Source organism: Rutidosis leptorrhynchoides, chromosome 8 (genome assembly GCF_046630445.1).
Source record: "Rutidosis leptorrhynchoides isolate AG116_Rl617_1_P2 chromosome 8, CSIRO_AGI_Rlap_v1, whole genome shotgun sequence".
Classification (NCBI taxonomy): Eukaryota; Viridiplantae; Streptophyta; class Magnoliopsida; order Asterales; family Asteraceae; genus Rutidosis; species Rutidosis leptorrhynchoides.
Window position 1 is genome coordinate 125,877,791 of NC_092340.1, and position 21,137 is coordinate 125,898,927.

General features: G+C 35.5%; 1 protein-coding gene and 1 non-coding gene across 2 annotated transcripts; both read right to left on the reverse strand.

The window, feature by feature from the left end:
* Positions 1 to 376: 376 nt before the first annotated feature.
* LOC139862818 (probable carboxylesterase 17) lies at positions 377 to 1,545 on the reverse strand. Its single transcript, XM_071851451.1, has one exon. It carries the CDS (start codon positions 1,523 to 1,525, stop codon positions 524 to 526), a length of 1,002 nt encoding a protein of 333 aa, XP_071707552.1. The 5' UTR covers positions 1,526 to 1,545; the 3' UTR covers positions 377 to 523.
* A 6,181-nt stretch (positions 1,546 to 7,726) lies between these two features.
* Positions 7,727 to 7,833, reverse strand: LOC139865353 (small nucleolar RNA R71). The gene has a single exon (XR_011764878.1). It is a non-coding gene; the product is annotated as a small nucleolar RNA R71 (small nucleolar RNA).
* Positions 7,834 to 21,137: the final 13,304 nt, after the last annotated feature.

Sequence of the window (21,137 nt, forward strand, 5' to 3'; positions counted from 1 at the left end):
AGAAACACTTTATTCATTTAATTTTGTCAACGATATATCTAGCGGTATCGAAATATGATTTTGATGGGTCTTAAAGACAGTTGACTGTGTCTCGATCATACAGAACTCGATCATAAGAACCAGAAATTGAAAAATGGTGTTTTCCTTTAAGATTTAGCCGCCATTTAAAGTGCCCCATTGTTTACGGATATATTCTTTTGTATCTGGTGAAACCTTCCAACCAGATGGTACATATTCTCTTTATTCTTCAAACTTCAAAATTAAAAGTTTTCATTCCAAAGGTAGAACACATATATAAAGTTACAATAACCCAAAAAAAAAAAAAAAACAAACAAACAAAAAAAAGTTACAATTGGAAAATTAAATCAATGCCAACATCATTTTTGTAATATAATCTGCCCACTTTCTATTAATATAAAACATTTCTGATCATTTATTAATTTATATAAAATAACAGCTAAAGAACCATCAAAGAAAGCCATATAATAGATTTACAATCCAAGTTTATCATGATAAATGTTAATTACTGGTTGATGAAAGCCTTGACTTGAGAGATCAACTCGTTGGTTCGGGTACGAGCCATTGGGTAGTTTTGTAGAACATGAAACGCATGTCCAACGTCTTTGTGAATAACAGATTGCACACGCGCACCAGCGCTAGCAAGAACAGTAGTGAACTCCAAATTTCTATCTTTCAATATGTCTAACTCGGCTACACAAACCATTACCTTGAAAATTCTCATATCACTTAAGTTTGGTGCACCTTTAGCGAGAGGGTTACAAAAAGGGTGGTCTCGTTTAAACCCTAGTGGGAGCACAAGCCGCCAATATGTATCAGAAGACGAAAGTGTTAATGCAGAGTATACCGGTTGCATAGAATGCTTCTCGGAAGTAGTTCTTGATTCTCCCCCGAAAAAGGGTTGAATCAAAATAATCCCTTGTGGCAATAAGATCGACCTAGACACTAGTCGTGATGCAACATGGTACGCGATATTCCCACCAGCACTATCACCAGCTAAATACAATTTTGAAAAATCGCAACATTTAAGCTCATTAATGGTTCCCTTCAAAGAGTCTTGTTTTAGCCACATAACGGCGTTGACCCCGTCGTCATAGGCAACTGGGAGCCGGTTTTCAGGGGCGAGACGATAATTTACAGATACAACAACGCAACATGTAACACGTGCAAGATTTGTCAAGAAATCATGGTAACAAGCCCATGCAGCCGACCCCACACAAAATCCTCCTCCGTGAAAATAAACGATAACCGGCAGTTTTAATGAAAACCGCCTGTTATCAGGGGCATACAAACGTGCCCACAAATTAGTAAACGTGTTTATCATAACATCTCTGGCTATTACGTCGAGCTCCGAAGGTACCATGCAAGAAACATGAGGTACAATCGGAGGTCTCTCGACGTGACCATCTTTGTGAACTCGTATTAACCCATTGATCTCTTCAACAACCGAGTTATGGTTCGATCGTTGAAAATTGGTTGACCTTTGACTTAATGATATTGTAGCCATTTAACTAGTGAGAAGTGAAGTATTTGTAGTTGGTGATATGAAATGCGATTGAGAACTCTATATATAAACCAACTTGAATTCCTAAAAATGTTTGGACATTTTGTCGTTATCATAATCTAATGTCATTACTGATAGTCAACGGTATAGACGAATCAAAATCTCGTGTTATCTTATCGGATAGCAGCCACCATATCCTACCAATTGGTCCAACATTTAAATTCACACGATGTATTAGATCTAATTGATACTAATGAACGATCGATATATGATGAAAACAAACTTTTGTTTAATAATGGAATAATTTAACTTTGAGGGTATTAGTTCGAGTATCATCGTGACAGACAGTTACACCTTGACAAAACAAATGAAGTAAATAATCATGTTGACTAAATATACTACTCACGAGCCTAGCTCAGTGGTATATTGAGGTTGCGTAACGTATTGCATTTGAATCTCGTGAGGGTTTTTCTCAGTTGGTTGCGTACTTTCTCGACGCGGGTGTCGTGGTTTCCTCACAACAAGTGGCATGGATATAGTCAGATGAGCAGCTCCACTTCAGGTGAGGCCCGTCAATAACTCCCTAACCGTTGTTAAAAAAAATATTAGAATAATTTAAGAATTGATAATATGTTAAACCGTGTGAAACTAGGTACTTACATTTAAATCCGGGAAAGAGTTTATGTCAATCTATGTGTTAGAATGTAGAAACCAACAAAGGAGTCAAATTACCTATTTTGGTAATTTGACTTTTAGGGATCGAAAAGCTAGTTCATCACTTCCCGTTTGAGACATGTCACAAGGTAAACAAGCAGCCAATTCAACGGTTCACTGCAATAACTTTTCAGCAAGACTTCCTCATTTGTACATGGGGGTTCCAAAGTTGTATTGGAGCCATCCCATAATAAGAAATAGCTGTTATGATGTTTTGTGTAAAAACACTAGTCACTTGTAAACTTAGAAAAATTCAGATTGTAACAATAACTTATTATCAACACAAATCGATCTTATTATCAATCATATTCTTATCAATTTAACATGGTATCAGAGCTGAAGGTATCGAACCATTGATCAAAATACTTCTATGGCTCAATCATCTACCAAGAACATAGCTGCCATGTCCAAAGTTGACGGTAGCTCAGGATTGAACCAAGCTGCCATGTCAATTGTGGACGGTAGTGTAACACCCCAGCTTAACATGACCACAATATTGTTCGCTTTGCCCGCAGGCGCACGACTTTTTCTTGGCGACCACACACGAGAAGCACTTTCCCAGGAGGTCACCCATCCTGGTAGTGCTCTCGCCTGAGCACGCTTAACTGCAGCGTACTCACACATCTGCTCTGCCTGTGGTCCCAAAACGCGTTGTGTCATTTAAGCGTGAGTATTACCTTATAATCCCATGATCACTCATTTAACACCCTAGGCAAATCCCACATCGCCCACGAACATGAGTGATCATGGGATTATAAGGTAATACTCACGCTTAAATGATACAACGCGTTTTGGGACCACAGGCAGAGCAGATGTGTGAGTACGCTGTAGTTAAGCGTGCTCGGGCGAGAGCACTACCAGGATGGGTGACCTCCTGGGAAAGTGCTTCTCGTGTGTGGTCGCCAAGAAAAAGCTGTGCGCCTGCAGGCAAAGCGGACAATATTGTGGTCATGTTAAGCTGGGGTGTTATAGAAAGCACTGGGACCAGCGTTAACATTCCGTTAAAGGGATTTTTGATGGGGTGTTACAGGTAGCAAGTTCAATAACCCACAAAATGAAAGAACATACCTGAATGTTCTGTGTCAAATATCAACCATCGCCAAAACTGAAAACACCGTTACAAATCATCATCGACCACCACAACCATTGAACTGTGTCTATTGTAGAAGATTACATCACACTGTAATCAACTGTTTCGAGCTTACCGGTTATCCCAAATGGTGGAATAAACAGGAGCACAACTGAGTTAAGATAATGGGAGCAGAGGCAGATGGCGGCCACCATGAGGTTACCGGCAACAACACCTTGAAATCATCTCAAAAATCAAACAGAGGTACTTTAATTCTTAGCTGTGTAGATCAATCATACAAATTTTCCAAATGGGTGAGGGTGAAATCCTCAAATCCTAAGGCCATGTACACACAACAATCGACCAATTTGATAAGGGAAAATCCCAAATCAGTCAAAGAAAACCATAATAGGTTTAATTGCCTTCAAACGATTGAAGAAGAAGAAGGGTTAAAACCTTCTCTTCAATCAATTTCACCAAATCTTTATTTGTTGCAAAGACCGATCGATGTTAGCAGGAAGGGGGGAAATCCCTTGATAGTGCTCCAAATGAACATATGTTTAGTCACAATATCATCCCGATATGTAAAGTTTTTAGTTGTAATTATTCTATTTTTAAGTTGTAATCGTTTAAATAAATAAATGTGAAGACGAAGCACGAAGATTAAAGAATTGAAGAAAAAGTGTCACTAAAGCCTGAAAAGTGCCACTAAAGCCATAGTGCACTCAAAAGTGCCACTAAAAGTGAGTTAAAGGAAAATAATTTTTTGTGCAAATTACAAATTGCAAAACGCAAAGTACAAGATATCTATGCGTACGAAAGGACGTTCGAAAATCCGAAACCGAGACATAAACCGACCATCAACGCGTGAGACAATGGACCTAAAATTACAAGTCAACATTGCACAAGAATATAATATAATATATATATAATTATATAAAATTATATATATTATATTATATATTAATTTAATCAAAGCCGCCCACATTTTAAACTCAAAGTAAGCTGTCATAGCTGGCCATGCAATCGCATGGCCAGGAAGAAGGAAAAGCATGCGATCGCATGAGCCTTAGAGGCTGGCCACATCTATAAATTGGAACGTTTTCTGGTCGAAATAGACACACACCTCAATTTTCTTTCTTCCTCTGTAAAGAATTATATATATTTATATTTATAATTTAAAGTTTAAATTAAGTTTAATAATAATTGGGTTAATGTAAGAAATGTGTTAAGGTTTTTTAAGTCGGAACTCTGTCCGTGTAACGCTACGCGATAAATAATCACTGTAAGCTATGTTCTTCCTTTTTAAATTAATGTCTCGTAACTAAGTTATTATTATGCTTATTTGAGCTGAAGTAATCGTGATGTTGGGCTAAATATTAAGATGGGGTTATTGGATTTTGTACCATAATTAGGGTTTGGACAAAAGACCGACACTTGTGAACATTGGACTATTGACTATTAATAGGTAAGGGGTATTGTCTAATTGAATGACAACTCATTGGAATCTATCGAACCTATCTTCAAATTAGTTAATCTAATAATTATTAAATTGATTACGAATGTCCTATTTAGTGACGTTTATACGACATCGTTTACAATCATTTAGTTAATCAATTGGATTGGGTAATTGATTATTCATTATGGCCAAGTGAATAAATTAATCTATCATGGACTAATTAAAACAGGGGTTGATTACATAAAGTGACAACTGGTGTAATTGTTGACAGAAGTGATAAGTGCGTCACAGTTTAAATCCTTAATTAGTTGGACTATTTGACTTCGGGTATAAGGGTAATTTGACGAGGACACTCGCAATTTATATTTATGACCGATGAACTATTATGGACAAAAACTAGATAGACGTATCAAACAATCCAGGACAAAGGACAATTAACCCAGAGTAATAAATTAAAAACAAAACGTCAAACATCATGATTACGGAAGTTTAAATAAGCATAATTCTTTTATTTCATATTCTATCGCTATTTTATTTACTGTTATTTTATTTATCGTCATTTATTTATCGTTATTTATTTTACGCACTTTAATTATTGTCATTTATCTTTACGCTTAAAATATAAAATCGGCAAACCGATCACTAAACGGTAAAACTCCCCTTTTATAATAATAATAATATTACTTATATATATATTTATACAAATATAGTGTAAAATAAATATAGCGTTAAACTCAGCAGATCCCTGTGGAATGAACCGGACTTACTAAAAACTACACTACTGTACGATTAGGTACACTGCCTATAAGTTTTGTAGCAAGGTTTAGGTATATCCATTCAATAAATAAATAAATAACTTGTGTAAAATTGTATCGTATTTAATAGTATTTCGTAGTAAAATATAATCTATTTCGTACTACACCTCGCACACATCAAGTTTTTGGCGCCACTGCCGGGGACGCGAAAGCAAAACGCTATATTCTAAAAAAAAAATTAGTTTTTAAGCTATTTTTATAAAAATATATAAGTTTTAAAAAATATATATATAAAAGCATAAAAAAAAGAAAAATATATATCTATAATTTTTAAGTGTTTAAATTAAAAAGTTTACATTTTTTTATTTATTTTGTTAAAAATTTTAAAAACTAATAAGTAATTTTTTTAATAAGTTTTATTTAAATTACATATTATTTTCTATAAATTTTAAACTCAAAAAAAAAAATAATTAAATGAGTAAACAGGCTGAGAACTGTAGCAGCCCAAGATCTGAGCTGGATCCAGAAGCCATGCGATCGCATGGCCCAGACAGGTAGAACTCATGTGATCGCATGAGCCTGTCTGACAGGTCTGAATCCTCTGACGTACGGATTAGGGTTACGTTTTTAATTATTATTAATTAATTAATTAGTTAATTAGGGTTTATATTTAATAATAATTAGTTTTAGTTTATTTAATTTTTTATTTTTAAGTTTTAATTAATTTTATTAATTATAAAATTAATACTTTTATAAAATAATAATATAAAATTATATTTTTATAAAAATAAGTAATTTTATCATTTTTTGTCTCTTTTTATAAATTGAATATTTTTAACGTTTAATTCGTAATTTGTATTTTTATCGTTCGTAATTAGTTTTAAACTTAGTTTTTGCCGTAGTTCTTTTATATTTCTAGATTTTTAGGCTTTGCCGTAAAATCCCTTAAGTGCTTTTTCTTTAGATTAAGATTTAGGCGCTTTAGAATTTTTCGACGTCGCTTATATCTTTATATTTAATAGATTTTAGTGCCCTTCTAAGTAATTGCCGATTTTTATTTTAGAATTACATTTTTTAGTGCCTTTAGATTTAAGACTTTAGTTGCTACTTTTAAGTATTTAGTTTTTAGACTCTTAAGTTTAGAAGTTTTACTTTCTTTTTATTATTCGACTTTTGTTTTTCGACGTTTGTTTTTCACCGCTTATTTGTCGACGCGCTTTTTCTTTTTCATTTCTACGCTCTAGCTTTTAAGACATAGATTTTTATCTTCTTTAAACTTCAACGAAAAAAAATTATTTTAAGCGGTTAAATTGATAGACATCCAAATTTTCTGGTTCGTAGTAATAGTTGGATTTGTTAGTGGCGAGTTGTGGGCTTCCGATTTAAAGGGTCCTGGCTACCTGCTGCATCTATTGGCTATTAGAAACGTGGGCAAAATCAGAAAAGTCTATTAATTTGATAACTTTAATAATTTTTATCTTTATAACTAATAGGATATTCAGCGAATACACCGAGCAAAACGTTCACCACCTTTCATACATTCACCACCTGTAACTCAATCAAGACATCTAGCCAATATTATCGCCGTTGATTTTTCTTTAGAATCATCATCTAGTCGAACAAGTACTCCAATTCAAATTTTCGATAATCCATTTTTTGAACCCAACTTCACAATTGAGAACCCGGAGGATATTCAAGGACAATTCAGAGATCCTGAATCACTAATCATTCCTCCTGAACCACAAATTATACAACCAGAGATTGTCGAGGAAGAAACAATTAAATCAGAATCTTTTAGTGATTCAGATTCAACAAATTCAGTCATTGAAAATCAGGAACCTCTAAGTATGGAAGACCGAATGAGAGCCACACGTACTGGCCAAGGTCATGTAATTACTCAACCAGACATTAATGCACCAGATTACGAAATCAAAGGACAAATTCTACACATGGTAACTAATCAATGCCAATTTAGTGGTACGTCAAAAGAAGATCCAAACGAACATCTTCGAATCTTTAATAGGATTTGTACTATATTCAAAATCAGAGAAGTTGAGGATGAACAGATCTATCTCATGTTGTTTCCCTGGACTTTAAAAGAAGAAGCCAAAGATTGGTTAGAATCATTACCTGAAGGAGCGATTGATACATGTGATGTTTTAGTTGAAAATTTTCTTAAAAGATTCTTTCCGGCATCTAAAGCCGTGAGACTTCAAGGATAAATTGTTACGTTCACGCAAAAGTCAAATGAAACATTATATGAGGCGTGGACAAGATTCGGAAATTTGTTGAGAGGATGTCCTCAACATGGTTTAGACACTTATCAAATAGTACAAATATTCTACCAAGGTGTCGACGTTGCTACATGAAAAGACATCGACACAGCAGCGGGTGGTTCCATTATGAAGAAAACCGCAACCGAAGCTCACAAGATAATTGATAACACAGCTTCCCACTCTCATGAGTGGCACCAGGAAAAAGATATCTTTCATTCATCTAAAGTGGCTAGAGCCGATTCTAGCCATGACTTTGATTCAGTTTCCGCAAAAATAGATGCCTTCGAGAGACGAATGAAAAGATGACTAAAGATATTCACGCAGTACGAATCAGTTGTGAGCAATGCGGTGGACCACACTTAACAAAAGATTGTCACATTGAGCAAACGATGGAACAACGAGAGAATGTTTCCTACATGAACCAAAGGCCGGGAAATAATTATCAAAATAATTATCAACCGCCAAGGCAGAACTTCAATCGAAATCAAAGCATTCTTTACAATCCAAATGGACCCAACAATAACTCGTACAACCAACAAGGTCTGAATAACCAACCAACTCAAAACAACACTTTTAATCAACAAAGACCTAGCTTGTATAAACTACCACAACAAACCGAAGAGAAAAAGCCAAATCTAGAAGAAATGATGGCAAAGCTAATGGAATCTCAAACACAATTTATTACATCTCAAACCCAAACGAATGAGAGGTTTGATCAGTCATTAAGAACTCAACAAACTTCCATTTTGAATCTAGAAAAACACGTAGGTACTCTTGCTAGCATGATGAGTGAGAGAGAACAAGGAAAGCTACCGAGTAATACTGAAGTAAATCCTCAGAATGAGAATATTAATATGGTATCAACAAATTCTGAAAAACCAGCATCAGAAGATGGGAAGGTTTTTGATGTGAGTAACAATAAAGAAGTTACAACACCACCACCACCCGAGTATGTAAAGCCAGTGGTGGCACCATACAGACCACCCATCCCGTTTCCAAGAAAAGGAGTTGAGTATGAGCAAGTAATAGGTAATAAAGTTTGTGATGCCTCTGGAAAGAAGAAGAAGAATAAGAAAGTGCAAGAAAAAAAATCGTAAAAGTAAATCCGGTGAAGACAGTTCCACCAAAACTTCCACCCAGGTTGGGTGATACGGGAGAATTTATTGTTCCTTGTCTACTTAGTGATTGTGTCATGTATGATGCACTAGCAGATTTAGGTGCAAGTGTGAGTGTTATGCCTCTTTCATTATATAAGAGATTAGGAGTAGGTGAGTTAAGTCCAACAAAAATGAGTGTTTGACTCTTTGATCAAACCATTAGGAACCCAGTTGGAATCGCTGACAACCTACCCGTTCAAGTGGGTAATTTAACCTTTCTAGTCGAATTTATTGTTATTGACATAGAAGAGGACTCAAACATTCCTCTAATTTTAGGTCGACCATTCTTAGCATCCACCGGGGCGTTATTTGATGTAAGAGAGGGTAGAATGACACTTAGTGATGGTGACAAATCGGTCACCTTTGTGAGTCAAAAGGATAAATCTCCACCAACCAAAACCGTTGAACCAACAAAGACGATTGGCAAAAACCACATTGTTTTACCAACTCCAACGGTAGTGCTTAGCAATAATAAAATGCCTAAGGTGGGGAAGATGAATTAACACCTAATGATTACTTGATAACAAAGAACACCGTTATTGATACAAAATTAAATGACCCCATTATTAATAGTTCAATGAAGAAATTTATTAAACGGATTCGCGATGCTTGAACCAAGGGGAACTTTAAGTTATGTAACCGGTTAGTATCCAATCTATCGCCTAAAGAAAAGGCGAAACTAGTTGAATTTGTGGATATTACACAGGAATCCGACCAATGGCTTAAAGCAAAAGTCACCGATATGCAAGTGATTATGGTCCAAGAGAAATTGACGATGAAGTTAATCACAATTTTGACACCACAGCTACCTAAGTGTGGGGAGATTCAAATGTTATAAAAAGAAAATGCTGTCTAGAGTTAGTTGTTCTGTTCTCGTGTAGTTCCGAGAATGGAATCCGATTGGTCTTTTCCACTAGCAGACACTAAAGAACTAGTTTTCTCCTCCCATTCTGAATTTTTTTTATTTTGTAGGAAATTAATATGCATTTTAAATATAAGTTTTGTGTGAATTTAAAAACAAAATTTACTTTATTTCTTTAAATTTAAAAAAATGATTTCTAAAATTTGTCGTGAGTTAAAGACTAGGTCATGAAACCGAAATTGCTTTACCCAAGGGCGGGGCGAAAAATTTTATTATCATTATTTTAATATTATTGATCTAAAGTATGCCAAAAATATTATATGAATGTGGGATTATATACCAAATTTCAAAAATATGTATATATATGTTTGTAGTTTATCTTATGTACAAAACATGGTAAAATACGCATTTTCAAAAATTATCAAACAGTTCAAAAAAAAGCAACCATTTTTGAAGAAAAACATGTGTGATAAAACAACAAAAGTAATGAACAATGAGGCTCGCCATCTATCATTCTACGAGCTTTGTAATTACAAACTGGGTATTTTTAATTACTTTTCTACACTAATCACCCTCATGAATTTATAATTATAGTCTGATTTTCTGCAAATGAGGGCATTGCATGATTTCAAGTGTGGGGAAGGGTTATAAATTCTCTCGGGTTTGCACTTGGTTTATTTGCCAAATTTTGTGAAAAAACTAAATGAATTCAAAATCGTGTTTGTACATATTTATGAACGATAAAACTAGGTTATAATACCAAAATTATCGTTACCTCAGAAAGGACATAAATTGAGAAACAACCTAAAATGCTTAAATTCATTTAAAATGGAAAAGAGGAGAATAAAAAGGCAAAGAAAGAAATAAATAAAAGCCAAGTGTGGGGAGAATGTACCAAGTTTTTCAATTAAAAACTATCTATCACATGTTTCTGTAAAGTTATTGCAGGTGCTTTTGTTTTGGACAAAATTAACTGTTTTACCCGGTTTATTGTAATACATTTGAAAGAAAAGATGAATCTACACGATGAATCAATTCTATCATTAGAAGGAAGTAAAGTCTTCCGAAAAAGAAATGCGCTTCTTAATTTAGGTCGGAAAGTTGTCATCCAGACCAGTTGTAGAGTCTACGAAAAACCTTGAAAAGTTTTCTCGAAAATCAGCTGGAAATCCACGGACCTCAGCATCAAACAGGGTCGCCAAGTGTTCAGACTTATCCTAACCATGAGAGGATCTGTCTCGTAAAATGGGGAGGGTGCCGTGCAAATTAGCTTGATAAGACTAATGAATCAGACCCCCCAGAAAGGATAATCTCCTTAAAAGATTAAAAATCAGCTTTTAAGCCTGATATTACTCAATCCTTGAGATTGACCTTAAAGATTGAGAATTACAAACTCATAGAATTCGATTATATCTAAACTCGAGCTTGAACGAGAAAATATTTTGATAAAAATTAAAACAGATTTGTTTTCTGAAAACCTATTTTCAATACGTTCATTACCATTGAACGTAAAATCCTGAGAATTCATCAGAATTCATTAGGTCACCTGAACCAAATCGGGTGTCAACCGTAAGAACGGTGGTTACATAGCATGGTCGAACACAGTGTAGTGACCCGAACTTTTCCATGTTTATATATATTAATTGAGATTGATATTTACATGATTAAATGTTTCCAACATGTTAAGCAATCAAACTTGTTAAGACTTGATTAATTGAAATAGGTTTCATATAGACAATTGACCACCCAAGTTGACCGGTGATTCACGAACGTTAAAACTTGTAAAAAAAACTATATGATGACATATATATGGTTATATATATAGTTAACATGATATTATGATAAGTAAACATATCATTAATTATATTAACAATGAACTACATATGTAAAAACAAGACTACTAACTTAATGATTTTGAAACGAGACATATATGTAACGTTTATCGTTGTAACGACATTTAATGTATATATATCATATTAAGAGATATTCGTACATCATAATATCATGATAATATAATAATTTAAAATCTCTTTTGATATTATAAACATTGGGTTAACAACATTTAACAAGATCGTTAATCTAAAGGTTTCAAAACAACACTTACATGTAACGACTAACGATGACTTAACGACTCAGTTAAAATGTATATACATGTAGTGTTTTAATATGTATTTATACACTTTTGAAAGACTTAAATACACTTATCAAAATACTTCTACTTAACAAAAATGCTTACAATTACATTCTCGTTCAGTTTCATCAACAATTCTACTCGTATGCACCCGTATTCGTACTCGTACAATACACAGCTTTTAGATGTATGTACTATTGGTATATACACTCCAATGATCAGCTCTTAGCAGCCCATGTGAGTCACCTAACACATGTGGGAACCATCATTTGGCAACTAGCATGAAATATCTCATAAGATTACAAAAATATGAGTAATCATTCATGACTTATTTACATGAAAACAAAATTACATATCCTTTATATCTAATCCATACACCAACGACCAAAAACACCTACAAACACTTTCATTCTTCAATTTTCTTCATCTAATTGAACTCTCTCAAGTTCTATCTTCAAGTTCTAAGTGTTCTTCATAAATTCCAAAAGTTCTAGTTTCATAAAATCAAGAATACTTTCAAGTTTGCTAGCTCACTTCCAATCTTGTAAGGTGATCATCCAACCTCAAGAAATCTTTGTTTCTTACAGTAGGTTATCATTCTAATACAAGGTAATAATCATATTCAAACTTTGGTTCAATTTCTATAACTATAACAATCTTATTTCAAGTGATGATCTTACTTGAACTTGTTTTCGTGTCATGATTTTGCTTCAAGAACTTTGAGCCACCCAAGGATCCATTGAAGCTAGATCCATTTTTCTCTTTTCCAGTAGGTTCATCCAAGGAACTTAAGGTAGTAATGATGTTCATAACATCATTCGATTCATACATATAAAGCTATCTTATTCGAAGGTTTAAACTTGTAATCACTAGAACATAGTTTAGTTAATTCTAAACTTGTTCGCAAACAAAAGTTAATCCTTCTAACTTGACTTTTAAAATCAACTAAACACATGTTCTATATCTATATGATATGCTAACTTAATGATTTAAAACCTGGAAACACGAAAAACACCGTAAAACCAGATTTACGCCGTCGTAGTAACACCGCGGGCTGTTTTGGGTTAGTTAATTAAAAACTATGATAAACTTTGATTTAAAAGTTGTTATTCTGAGAAAATGATTTTTATTATGAACATGAAACTATATCCAAAAATTATGGTTAAACTCAAAGTGGAAGTATGTTTTCTAAAATGGTCATCTAGACGTCGTTCTTTCGACTGAAATGACTACCTTTACAAAAACGACTTGTAACTTATTTTTCCGACTAGAAACCGATACTTTTTTTTGTTTAGATTCATAAAATAGAGTTCAATATGAAACCATAGCAATTTGATTCACTCAAAACGAATTTAAAATGAAGAAGTTATGGGTAAAACAAGATTGGATAATTTTTCTCATTTTAGCTACGTGAAAATTGGTAACAAATCTATTCCAACCATAACTTAATCAACTTGTATTATATATTATGTAATCTTGAGATACCATAGACACGTATACAATGTTTCGACCTATCATGTCGACACATCTGTATATATTTCGGAACAACCATAGACACTCTATATGTGAATGTTGGAGTTAGCTATACAGGGTTGAGGTTGATTCCAAAATATATATAGTTTGAGTTGTGATCAATACTGAGATACGTATACACTGGGTCGTGGATTGATTCAAGATAATATTTATCGATTTATTTCTGTACATCTAACTGTGGACAACTAGTTGTAGGTTACTAACGAGGACAGCTGACTTAATAAACTTAAAACATCAAAATATATTAAAAGTGTTGTAAATATATTTTGAACATACTTTGATATATATGTATATATTGTTATAGGTTCGTGAATCAACCAGTGGCCAAGTCTTACTTCCCGACGAAGTAAAAATCTGTGAAAGTGAGTTATAGTCCCACTTTTAAAATCTAATATTTTTGGGATGAGAATACATGCAGGTTTTATAAATGATTTACAAAATAGACACAAGTACGTGAAACTACATTCTATGGTTGAATTATCGAAATCGAATATGCCCCTTTTTATTAAGTCTGGTAATCTAAGAATTAGGGAACAGACACCCTAATTGACGCGAATCCTAAAGATAGATCTATTGGGCCTAACAAACCCCATCCAAAGTACCGGATGCTTTAGTACTTCGAAATTTATATCATATCCGAAGGGTGTCCCGGAATGATGGGGATATTCTTATATATGCATCTTGTTATTGTCGGTTACCAGGTGTTCACCATATGAATGATTTTTATCTCTATGTATGGGATGTGTATTGAAATATGAAATCTTGTGGTCTATTGTTACGATTTGATATATATAGGTTAAACCTATAACTCACCAACATTTTTGTTGACGTTTAAAGCATGTTTATTCTCAGGTGAATATTAAGAGCTTCCGCTGTTGCATACTAAAATAAGGACAAGATTTGGAGTCCATGTTTGTATGATATTGTGTAAAAACTGCATTCAAGAAACTGATTTCGATGTAACGTATTTGTATTGTAAACCATTATGTAATGGTCGTGTGTAAACAGGATATTTTAGATTATCATTATTTGATAATCTACGTAAAGCTTTTTAAACCTTTATTTATGAAATAAAGGTTATGGTTTGTTTTAAAAATGAATGCAGTCTTTGAAAAACGTCTCATATAGAGGTCAAAACCTCGCAACGAAATCAATTAATATGGAACGTTTTTAATCAATAAGAACGGGACATTTCAGTTGGTATCCGAGCGTTGGTCTTAGAGAACCAGAATTTTTCATTAGTGTGTCTTATCGAGTTTGTTAGGATGCATTAGTGAGTCTGGACTTCGACCGTGTTTACTTGAAAAATGATTGCTTAACAAATTTTGTTGGAAACTATATATTTTTAACATGTGAATATTATGTGATATATTAATCTCTTAACGCGTTTGATATTATGTGATAGATGTCTACCTCTAGAACAAGTCCCATTGACTCACCTAATAATAATGAAGAGTCAAATGTAAATTGGAATGATTCGTGGACTGATTCACAAGTTCCCGAAGAGGAACCGGAAGAAGAGTCGGAACCGGAAGAAGAATCGGAACCGAAAGAAGAATCGGAACCGGATGAAGAAATAGAACCGGTGGGGGAAATAATAAAACGGTTAAGTAAAAGAAAATCCTCAACCAACCGACCAAGGTTAATTATGGTCAATGGTGTTTCCGCCAAGGAAGCAAAATATTGGGAGGATTACCAATTCTCCGATGAATCGGATTCTGACGAGAATTCCGATGATGTTATAGAAATTACCCCAACTGAATTTAAAAAGGCAAAAGAAAATAATAGGGGAAAGGGCATAAAAATAGAGAAATCTAATTCCAACCCCGATGAACTTTATATGTATCGTCAACGCCCGAAGTCCTTAAGTTGTAACAATGACCCGGGAACCTCTAAACCACCAGGTTTTTCTAAACCAATGTGGACAACGACGGCTCGTATTAGGGGAACATCATATATCCCTAGAAACTTGGCAAAACGAACCAAAACCGAAGAAGAAGAAACGAGCGAGTCGGAATAAGATAGTTGTATTCGTGTGGTGTAATATATGTAATATAGTGTTCGTATGCTTTATGATATATGTAAAAATTGCTTGTATTAATAAGTATTTTTTATGAATCTAACTCTTGTCTATTTTACAGTTTAAAAACACAAAATGGATAGACAATCCAATATTTTAAGAGACCTACCCGGAGACATGATTGATGAAATCTTGTCTAGAGTCGGCCAGAATTCCTCGGCACAACTATTTAAGGCGAGATCAGTTTGTAAGACATTCGAAGAACGTTCCAAGAATGTCTTGGTTTATAAGAGACTTTCGTTTGAAAGATGGGGGATATCACATTGGGAAACCCATAAGTTACGATGTGTTTACTTTGACGCATATATTGCGGGGAACCCAAATGCTATTTTACGCAACGGGTTAAGAAATTATTTTGACTCAATATATCCGAATATTGGACTTCGTGATTTAGAAAAAGCGGCTAACATGCAACATAAAGAAGCATGTTATGCTTACGGATTAGTAATGTTCGCTTCTCACCAAAGTGAGAACAAGAACATCGGGCTACAACTATTAAACAAAACGTTTCCACAAGTGACGGAGTCGGTAATTGGGGTAAGAAATGAGGTTTTTAGATTATTACGGGACTGTTGGACATTACGTAACCCTCGTCCCTTTGATGACGTTACAACACGCTGTCTTATCAACGGCCATAACGGTTATGTTGCACAAGACCAAGGATGGGAAGTAGTCCTAGTAAAACCAGAATGCATGACTTGTTTCTGGACGTATGAATTACGTGTCTTTATTGCCTTTGCTGAACGACTTGTGTACTAGCTAGAATTGTCTTCACAACTATCTTGTATCAAAGTTATTATGTGCTATATTTCATGCTTTATGTAAAATAAGCGGTATTGTAAGTTTGTAAAATATTGTATAAAAGTTTGAACGCGAAATATTATTACAATCAGTTTTTCATATAGAATTGTAGTAGTTGAATTGTATATTAGCTACTAAGTATGAACTTAACGGGTAGGTACTACCCGAATTTAAACTTATAAAACGCTAATATGAAGAAAAAGCTTTTATAAATGAGTTCATATTATGCTACGAAATACTATTAACTACTCTTAATATTCTGTATGATTAACTTGTTCCATTTAACTATTTTGAAGGAAATGGCACCGACTACTCGACACACCGTGAATATGAATGAAGAGGAATTCCGTACTTTTCTAGGTTCAAACATAGCCGCAGTACAGGCTGCGCTACATACCAACAATAACCTTGGATCTAGCAGTACAGGAAATCGTGTAGGATGCACCTACAAAGAATTCACTGCCTGCAAACCTTTGGAATTTGATGGAACCGAAGGACCGATCGGATTGAAACGGTGGACCGAGAAGGTTGAATCGGTGTTTGCCATAAGTAAGTGTACTGAAGAGGACAAAGTGAAGTACGCTACGCATACCTTCACAGGTTCTGCGTTAACATGGTGGAATACCTATCTAGAGCAAGTGGGACAAGATGATGCGTACGCACTACCGTGGTCAGCATTCAAGCACTTGATGAACGAGAAGTACCGTCCCAGAACCGAGGTCAATAAGCTCAAGACAGAACTTAGAGGGTTACGAACCCAAGGATTTGATATTACCACATACGAAAGACGATTCACAGAATTGTGCCTATTGTGTCCGGGAGCATTCGAAGATGAGGAAGAGAAGATCGACGCGTTTGTGAAAGGATTACCGGAAAGAATCCAAGAAGATATAAGTTCACACGAGCCCGCCTCCATACAACAGGCATGTAGAATGGCTCACAAACAAGTGAACCAGATTGAAGAAAGAATTAAAGAACAGACTGCTGAAGAGGCCAATGTGAAGCAAGTCAAAAGAAAGTGGGAGGAAAACGGTGATAAGAGTCACCAATACAACAACAACAGCAATTACAACAATAATCGCAACAATTATCCCAACAATCGCAACATCAATCGCAACTACAACAAACGGCCCAACAACAACAACAACAACAACAACAACAACAACAGCAACTACAACAATCATCCCAACAACAATAATAACCGCAACAACAACAACAATCAGAAGCAGCTATGCCAAAGGTGTGAAAAGAATCACTCGGGGTTCTGCACCAAATTTTGCAACAAGTGTAAAAGAAATGGTCATAGCGCGGCGAAGTGTGAGGTCTACGGACCAGGGGTTAATAGAACGAAAGGAACAAATGGTGTCGGAACGAGTAATGGCGGAGCAAGTAGTGTCGGAGCAAGTTATGCCAATGTAGTTTGTTATAAATGTGGAAAACCAGGCCACATTATTAGAAATTGCCCGAACCAGGAGAACACGAATGGACAAGGCCGTGGAAGAGTTTTCAATATTAATGCGGTAGAGGCACAGGAAGACCCGGAGCTTGTTACGGGTACGTTTCTTATTGAAAATAAATCTGCTTACGTTTTATTTGATTCGGGTGCGGATAGAAGCTATATGAGTAGAGATTTTTGTGCTAAATTAAGTTGTCCATTGACGCCTTTGGATAGTAAATTTTTACTCGAATTAGCAAATGGTAAATTAATTTCAGCAGATAATATATGTCGGAATCGAGAAATTAAACTGGTTAGCGAAACATTTAAGATTGATTTGATACCAGTAGAGTTAGGGAGTTTTGATGTGATAATCGGTATGGACTGGTTGAAAGAAGTGAAAGCGGAGATCGTTTGTTACAAAAATGCAATTCGCATTATACGAGAAAAAGGAAAACCCTTAATGGTGTACGGAGAAAAGGGCAACACGAAGCTACATCTTATTAGTAATTTGAAGGCACAAAAACTAATAAGAAAAGGTTGCTATGCTGTTCTAGCACACATCGAGAAAGTACAAACTGAAGAAAAGAGCATCAATGATGTTCCCATTGCAAAAGAATTTCCCGATGTATTTCCGAAAGAATTACCGGGATTACCCCCACATCGATCCGTTGAATTTCAAATAGATCTTGTACCAGGAGCTGCACCAATAGCTCGTGCTCCTTACAGACTCGCACCCAGCGAGATGAAAGAACTGCAAAGCCAATTACAAGAACTTTTAGAGCGTGGTTTCATTCGACCAAGCACATCACCGTGGGGAGCTCCTGTTTTGTTTGTCAAGAAGAAAGATGGTACATTCAGGTTGTGTATCGACTACCGAGAGTTGAACAAACTTACCATCAAGAACCGCTACCCACTACCGAGAATTGACGACTTATTTGATCAACTACAAGGCTCGTCTGTTTATTCAAAGATTGACTTACGTTCCGGGTATCATCAAATGCGGGTGAAAGAAGATGATATTCCAAAGACTGCTTTCAGAACACGTTACGGTCATTACGAGTTTATGGTCATGCCGTTTGGTTTAACTAATGCACCAGCTGTGTTCATGGACCTTATGAACCGAGTGTGTGGACCATACCTTGACAAGTTTGTCATTGTTTTCATTGATGACATACTTATTTACTCAAAGAATGACCAAGAACACGGTGAACATTTGAGAAAGGTGTTAGAAGTATTGAGGAAGGAAGAATTGTACGCTAAGTTTTCAAAGTGTGCATTTTGGTTGGAAGAAGTTCAATTCCTCGGTCACATAGTGAACAAAGAAGGTATTAAGGTGGATCCGGCAAAGATAGAAACTGTTGAAAAGTGGGAAACCCCGAAAACTCCGAAACACATACGCCAGTTTTTAGGACTAGCTGGTTACTACAGAAGGTTCATCCAAGACTTTTCCAGAATAGCAAAACCCTTGACTGCATTAACGCATAAAGGGAAGAAATTTGAATGGAAGGATGAACAAGAGAAAGCGTTTCAGTTATTGAAGAAAAAGCTAACTACGGCACCTATATTGTCATTGCCTGAAGGGAATGATGATTTTGTGATTTATTGTGATGCATCAAAGCAAGGTCTCGGTTGTGTATTAATGCAACGAACGAAGGTGATTGCTTATGCGTCTAGACAATTGAAGATTCACGAACAAAATTATACGACGCATGATTTGGAATTAGGCGCGGTTGTTTTTGCATTAAAGACTTGGAGGCACTACTTATATGGGGTCAAAAGTATTATATATACCGACCACAAAAGTCTTCAACACATATTTAATCAGAAACAACTGAATATGAGGCAGCGTAGGTGGATTGAATTATTGAATGATTACGATTTTGAGATTCGTTACCACCCGGGGAAGGCAAATGTGGTAGCCGATGCCTTGAGCAGGAAGGATAGAGAACCCATTCGAGTAAAATCTATGAATATAATGATTCATAATAACATTACTACTCAAATAAAGGAGGCGCAACAAGGAGTTTTAAAAGAGGGAAATTTAAAGGATGAAATACCCAAAGGATCGGAGAAGCATCTTAATATTCAGGAAGACGGAACCCGGTATAGGGCTGAAAGGATTTGGGTACCAAAATTTGGAGATATGAGAGAAATGGTACTTAGAGAAGCTCATAAAACCAGATACTCAATACATCCTGGAACGGGGAAGATGTACAAGGATCTCAAGAAACATTTTTGGTGGCCGGGTATGAAAGCCGATGTTGCTAAATACGTAGGAGAATGTTTGACGTGTTCTAAGGTCAAAGCTGAGCATCAGAAACCATCAGGTCTACTTCAACAACCCGAAATCCCGGAATGGAAATGGGAAAACATTACCATGGATTTCATCACTAAATTGCCAAGGACTGCAAGTGGTTTTGATACTATTTGGGTAATAGTTGATCGTCTCACCAAATCAGCACACTTCCTGCCAATAAGAGAAGATGACAAGATGGAGAAGTTAGCACGACTGTATTTGAAGGAAGTCGTCTCCAGACATGGAATACCAATCTCTATTATCTCTGATAGGGATGGCAGATTTATTTCAAGATTCTGGCAGACATTACAGCAAGCATTAGGAACTCGTCTAGACATGAGTACTGCCTATCATCCACAAACTGATGGGCAGAGCGAAAGGACGATACAAACGCTTGAAGACATGCTACGAGCATGTGTTATTGATTTCGGAAACAGTTGGGATCGACATCTACCGTTAGCAGAATTTTCCTACAACAACAGCTACCATTCAAGCATTGAGATGGCGCCGTTTGAAGCACTTTATGGTAGAAAGTGCAGGTCTCCGATTTGTTGGAGTGAAGTGGGGGATAGACAGATTACGGGTCCGGAGATTATACAAGAAACTACCGAGAAGATCATTCAAATTCAACAACGGTTGAAAACCGCCCAAAGTCGACAAAAGAGCTACGCTGACATTAAAAGAAAAGATATAGAATTTGAAATTGGAGAGATGGTCATGCTTAAAGTTGCACCTTGGAAAGGCGTTGTTCGATTTGGTAAACGAGGGAAATTAAATCCAAGGTATATTGGACCATTCAAGATTATTGATCGTGTCGGACCAGTAGCTTACCGACTAGAGTTACCTCAACAACTCGCGGCTGTACATAACACTTTCCACGTCTCGAATTTAAAGAAATGTTTTGCTAAAGAAGATCTCACTATTCCGTTAGATGAAATCCAAATCAACGAAAAACTTCAATTCATCGAAGAACCCGTCGAAATAATGGATCGTGAGGTTAAAAGACTTAAGCAAAACAAGATACCAATTGTTAAGGTTCGATGG

Coding starts and splice junctions, on each gene's coding strand:
- LOC139862818 (XM_071851451.1), bottom strand. CDS start 1,525: ATGGCTACAATATCATTAAGTCAAAGGTCAACCAATTTTCAACGATCG.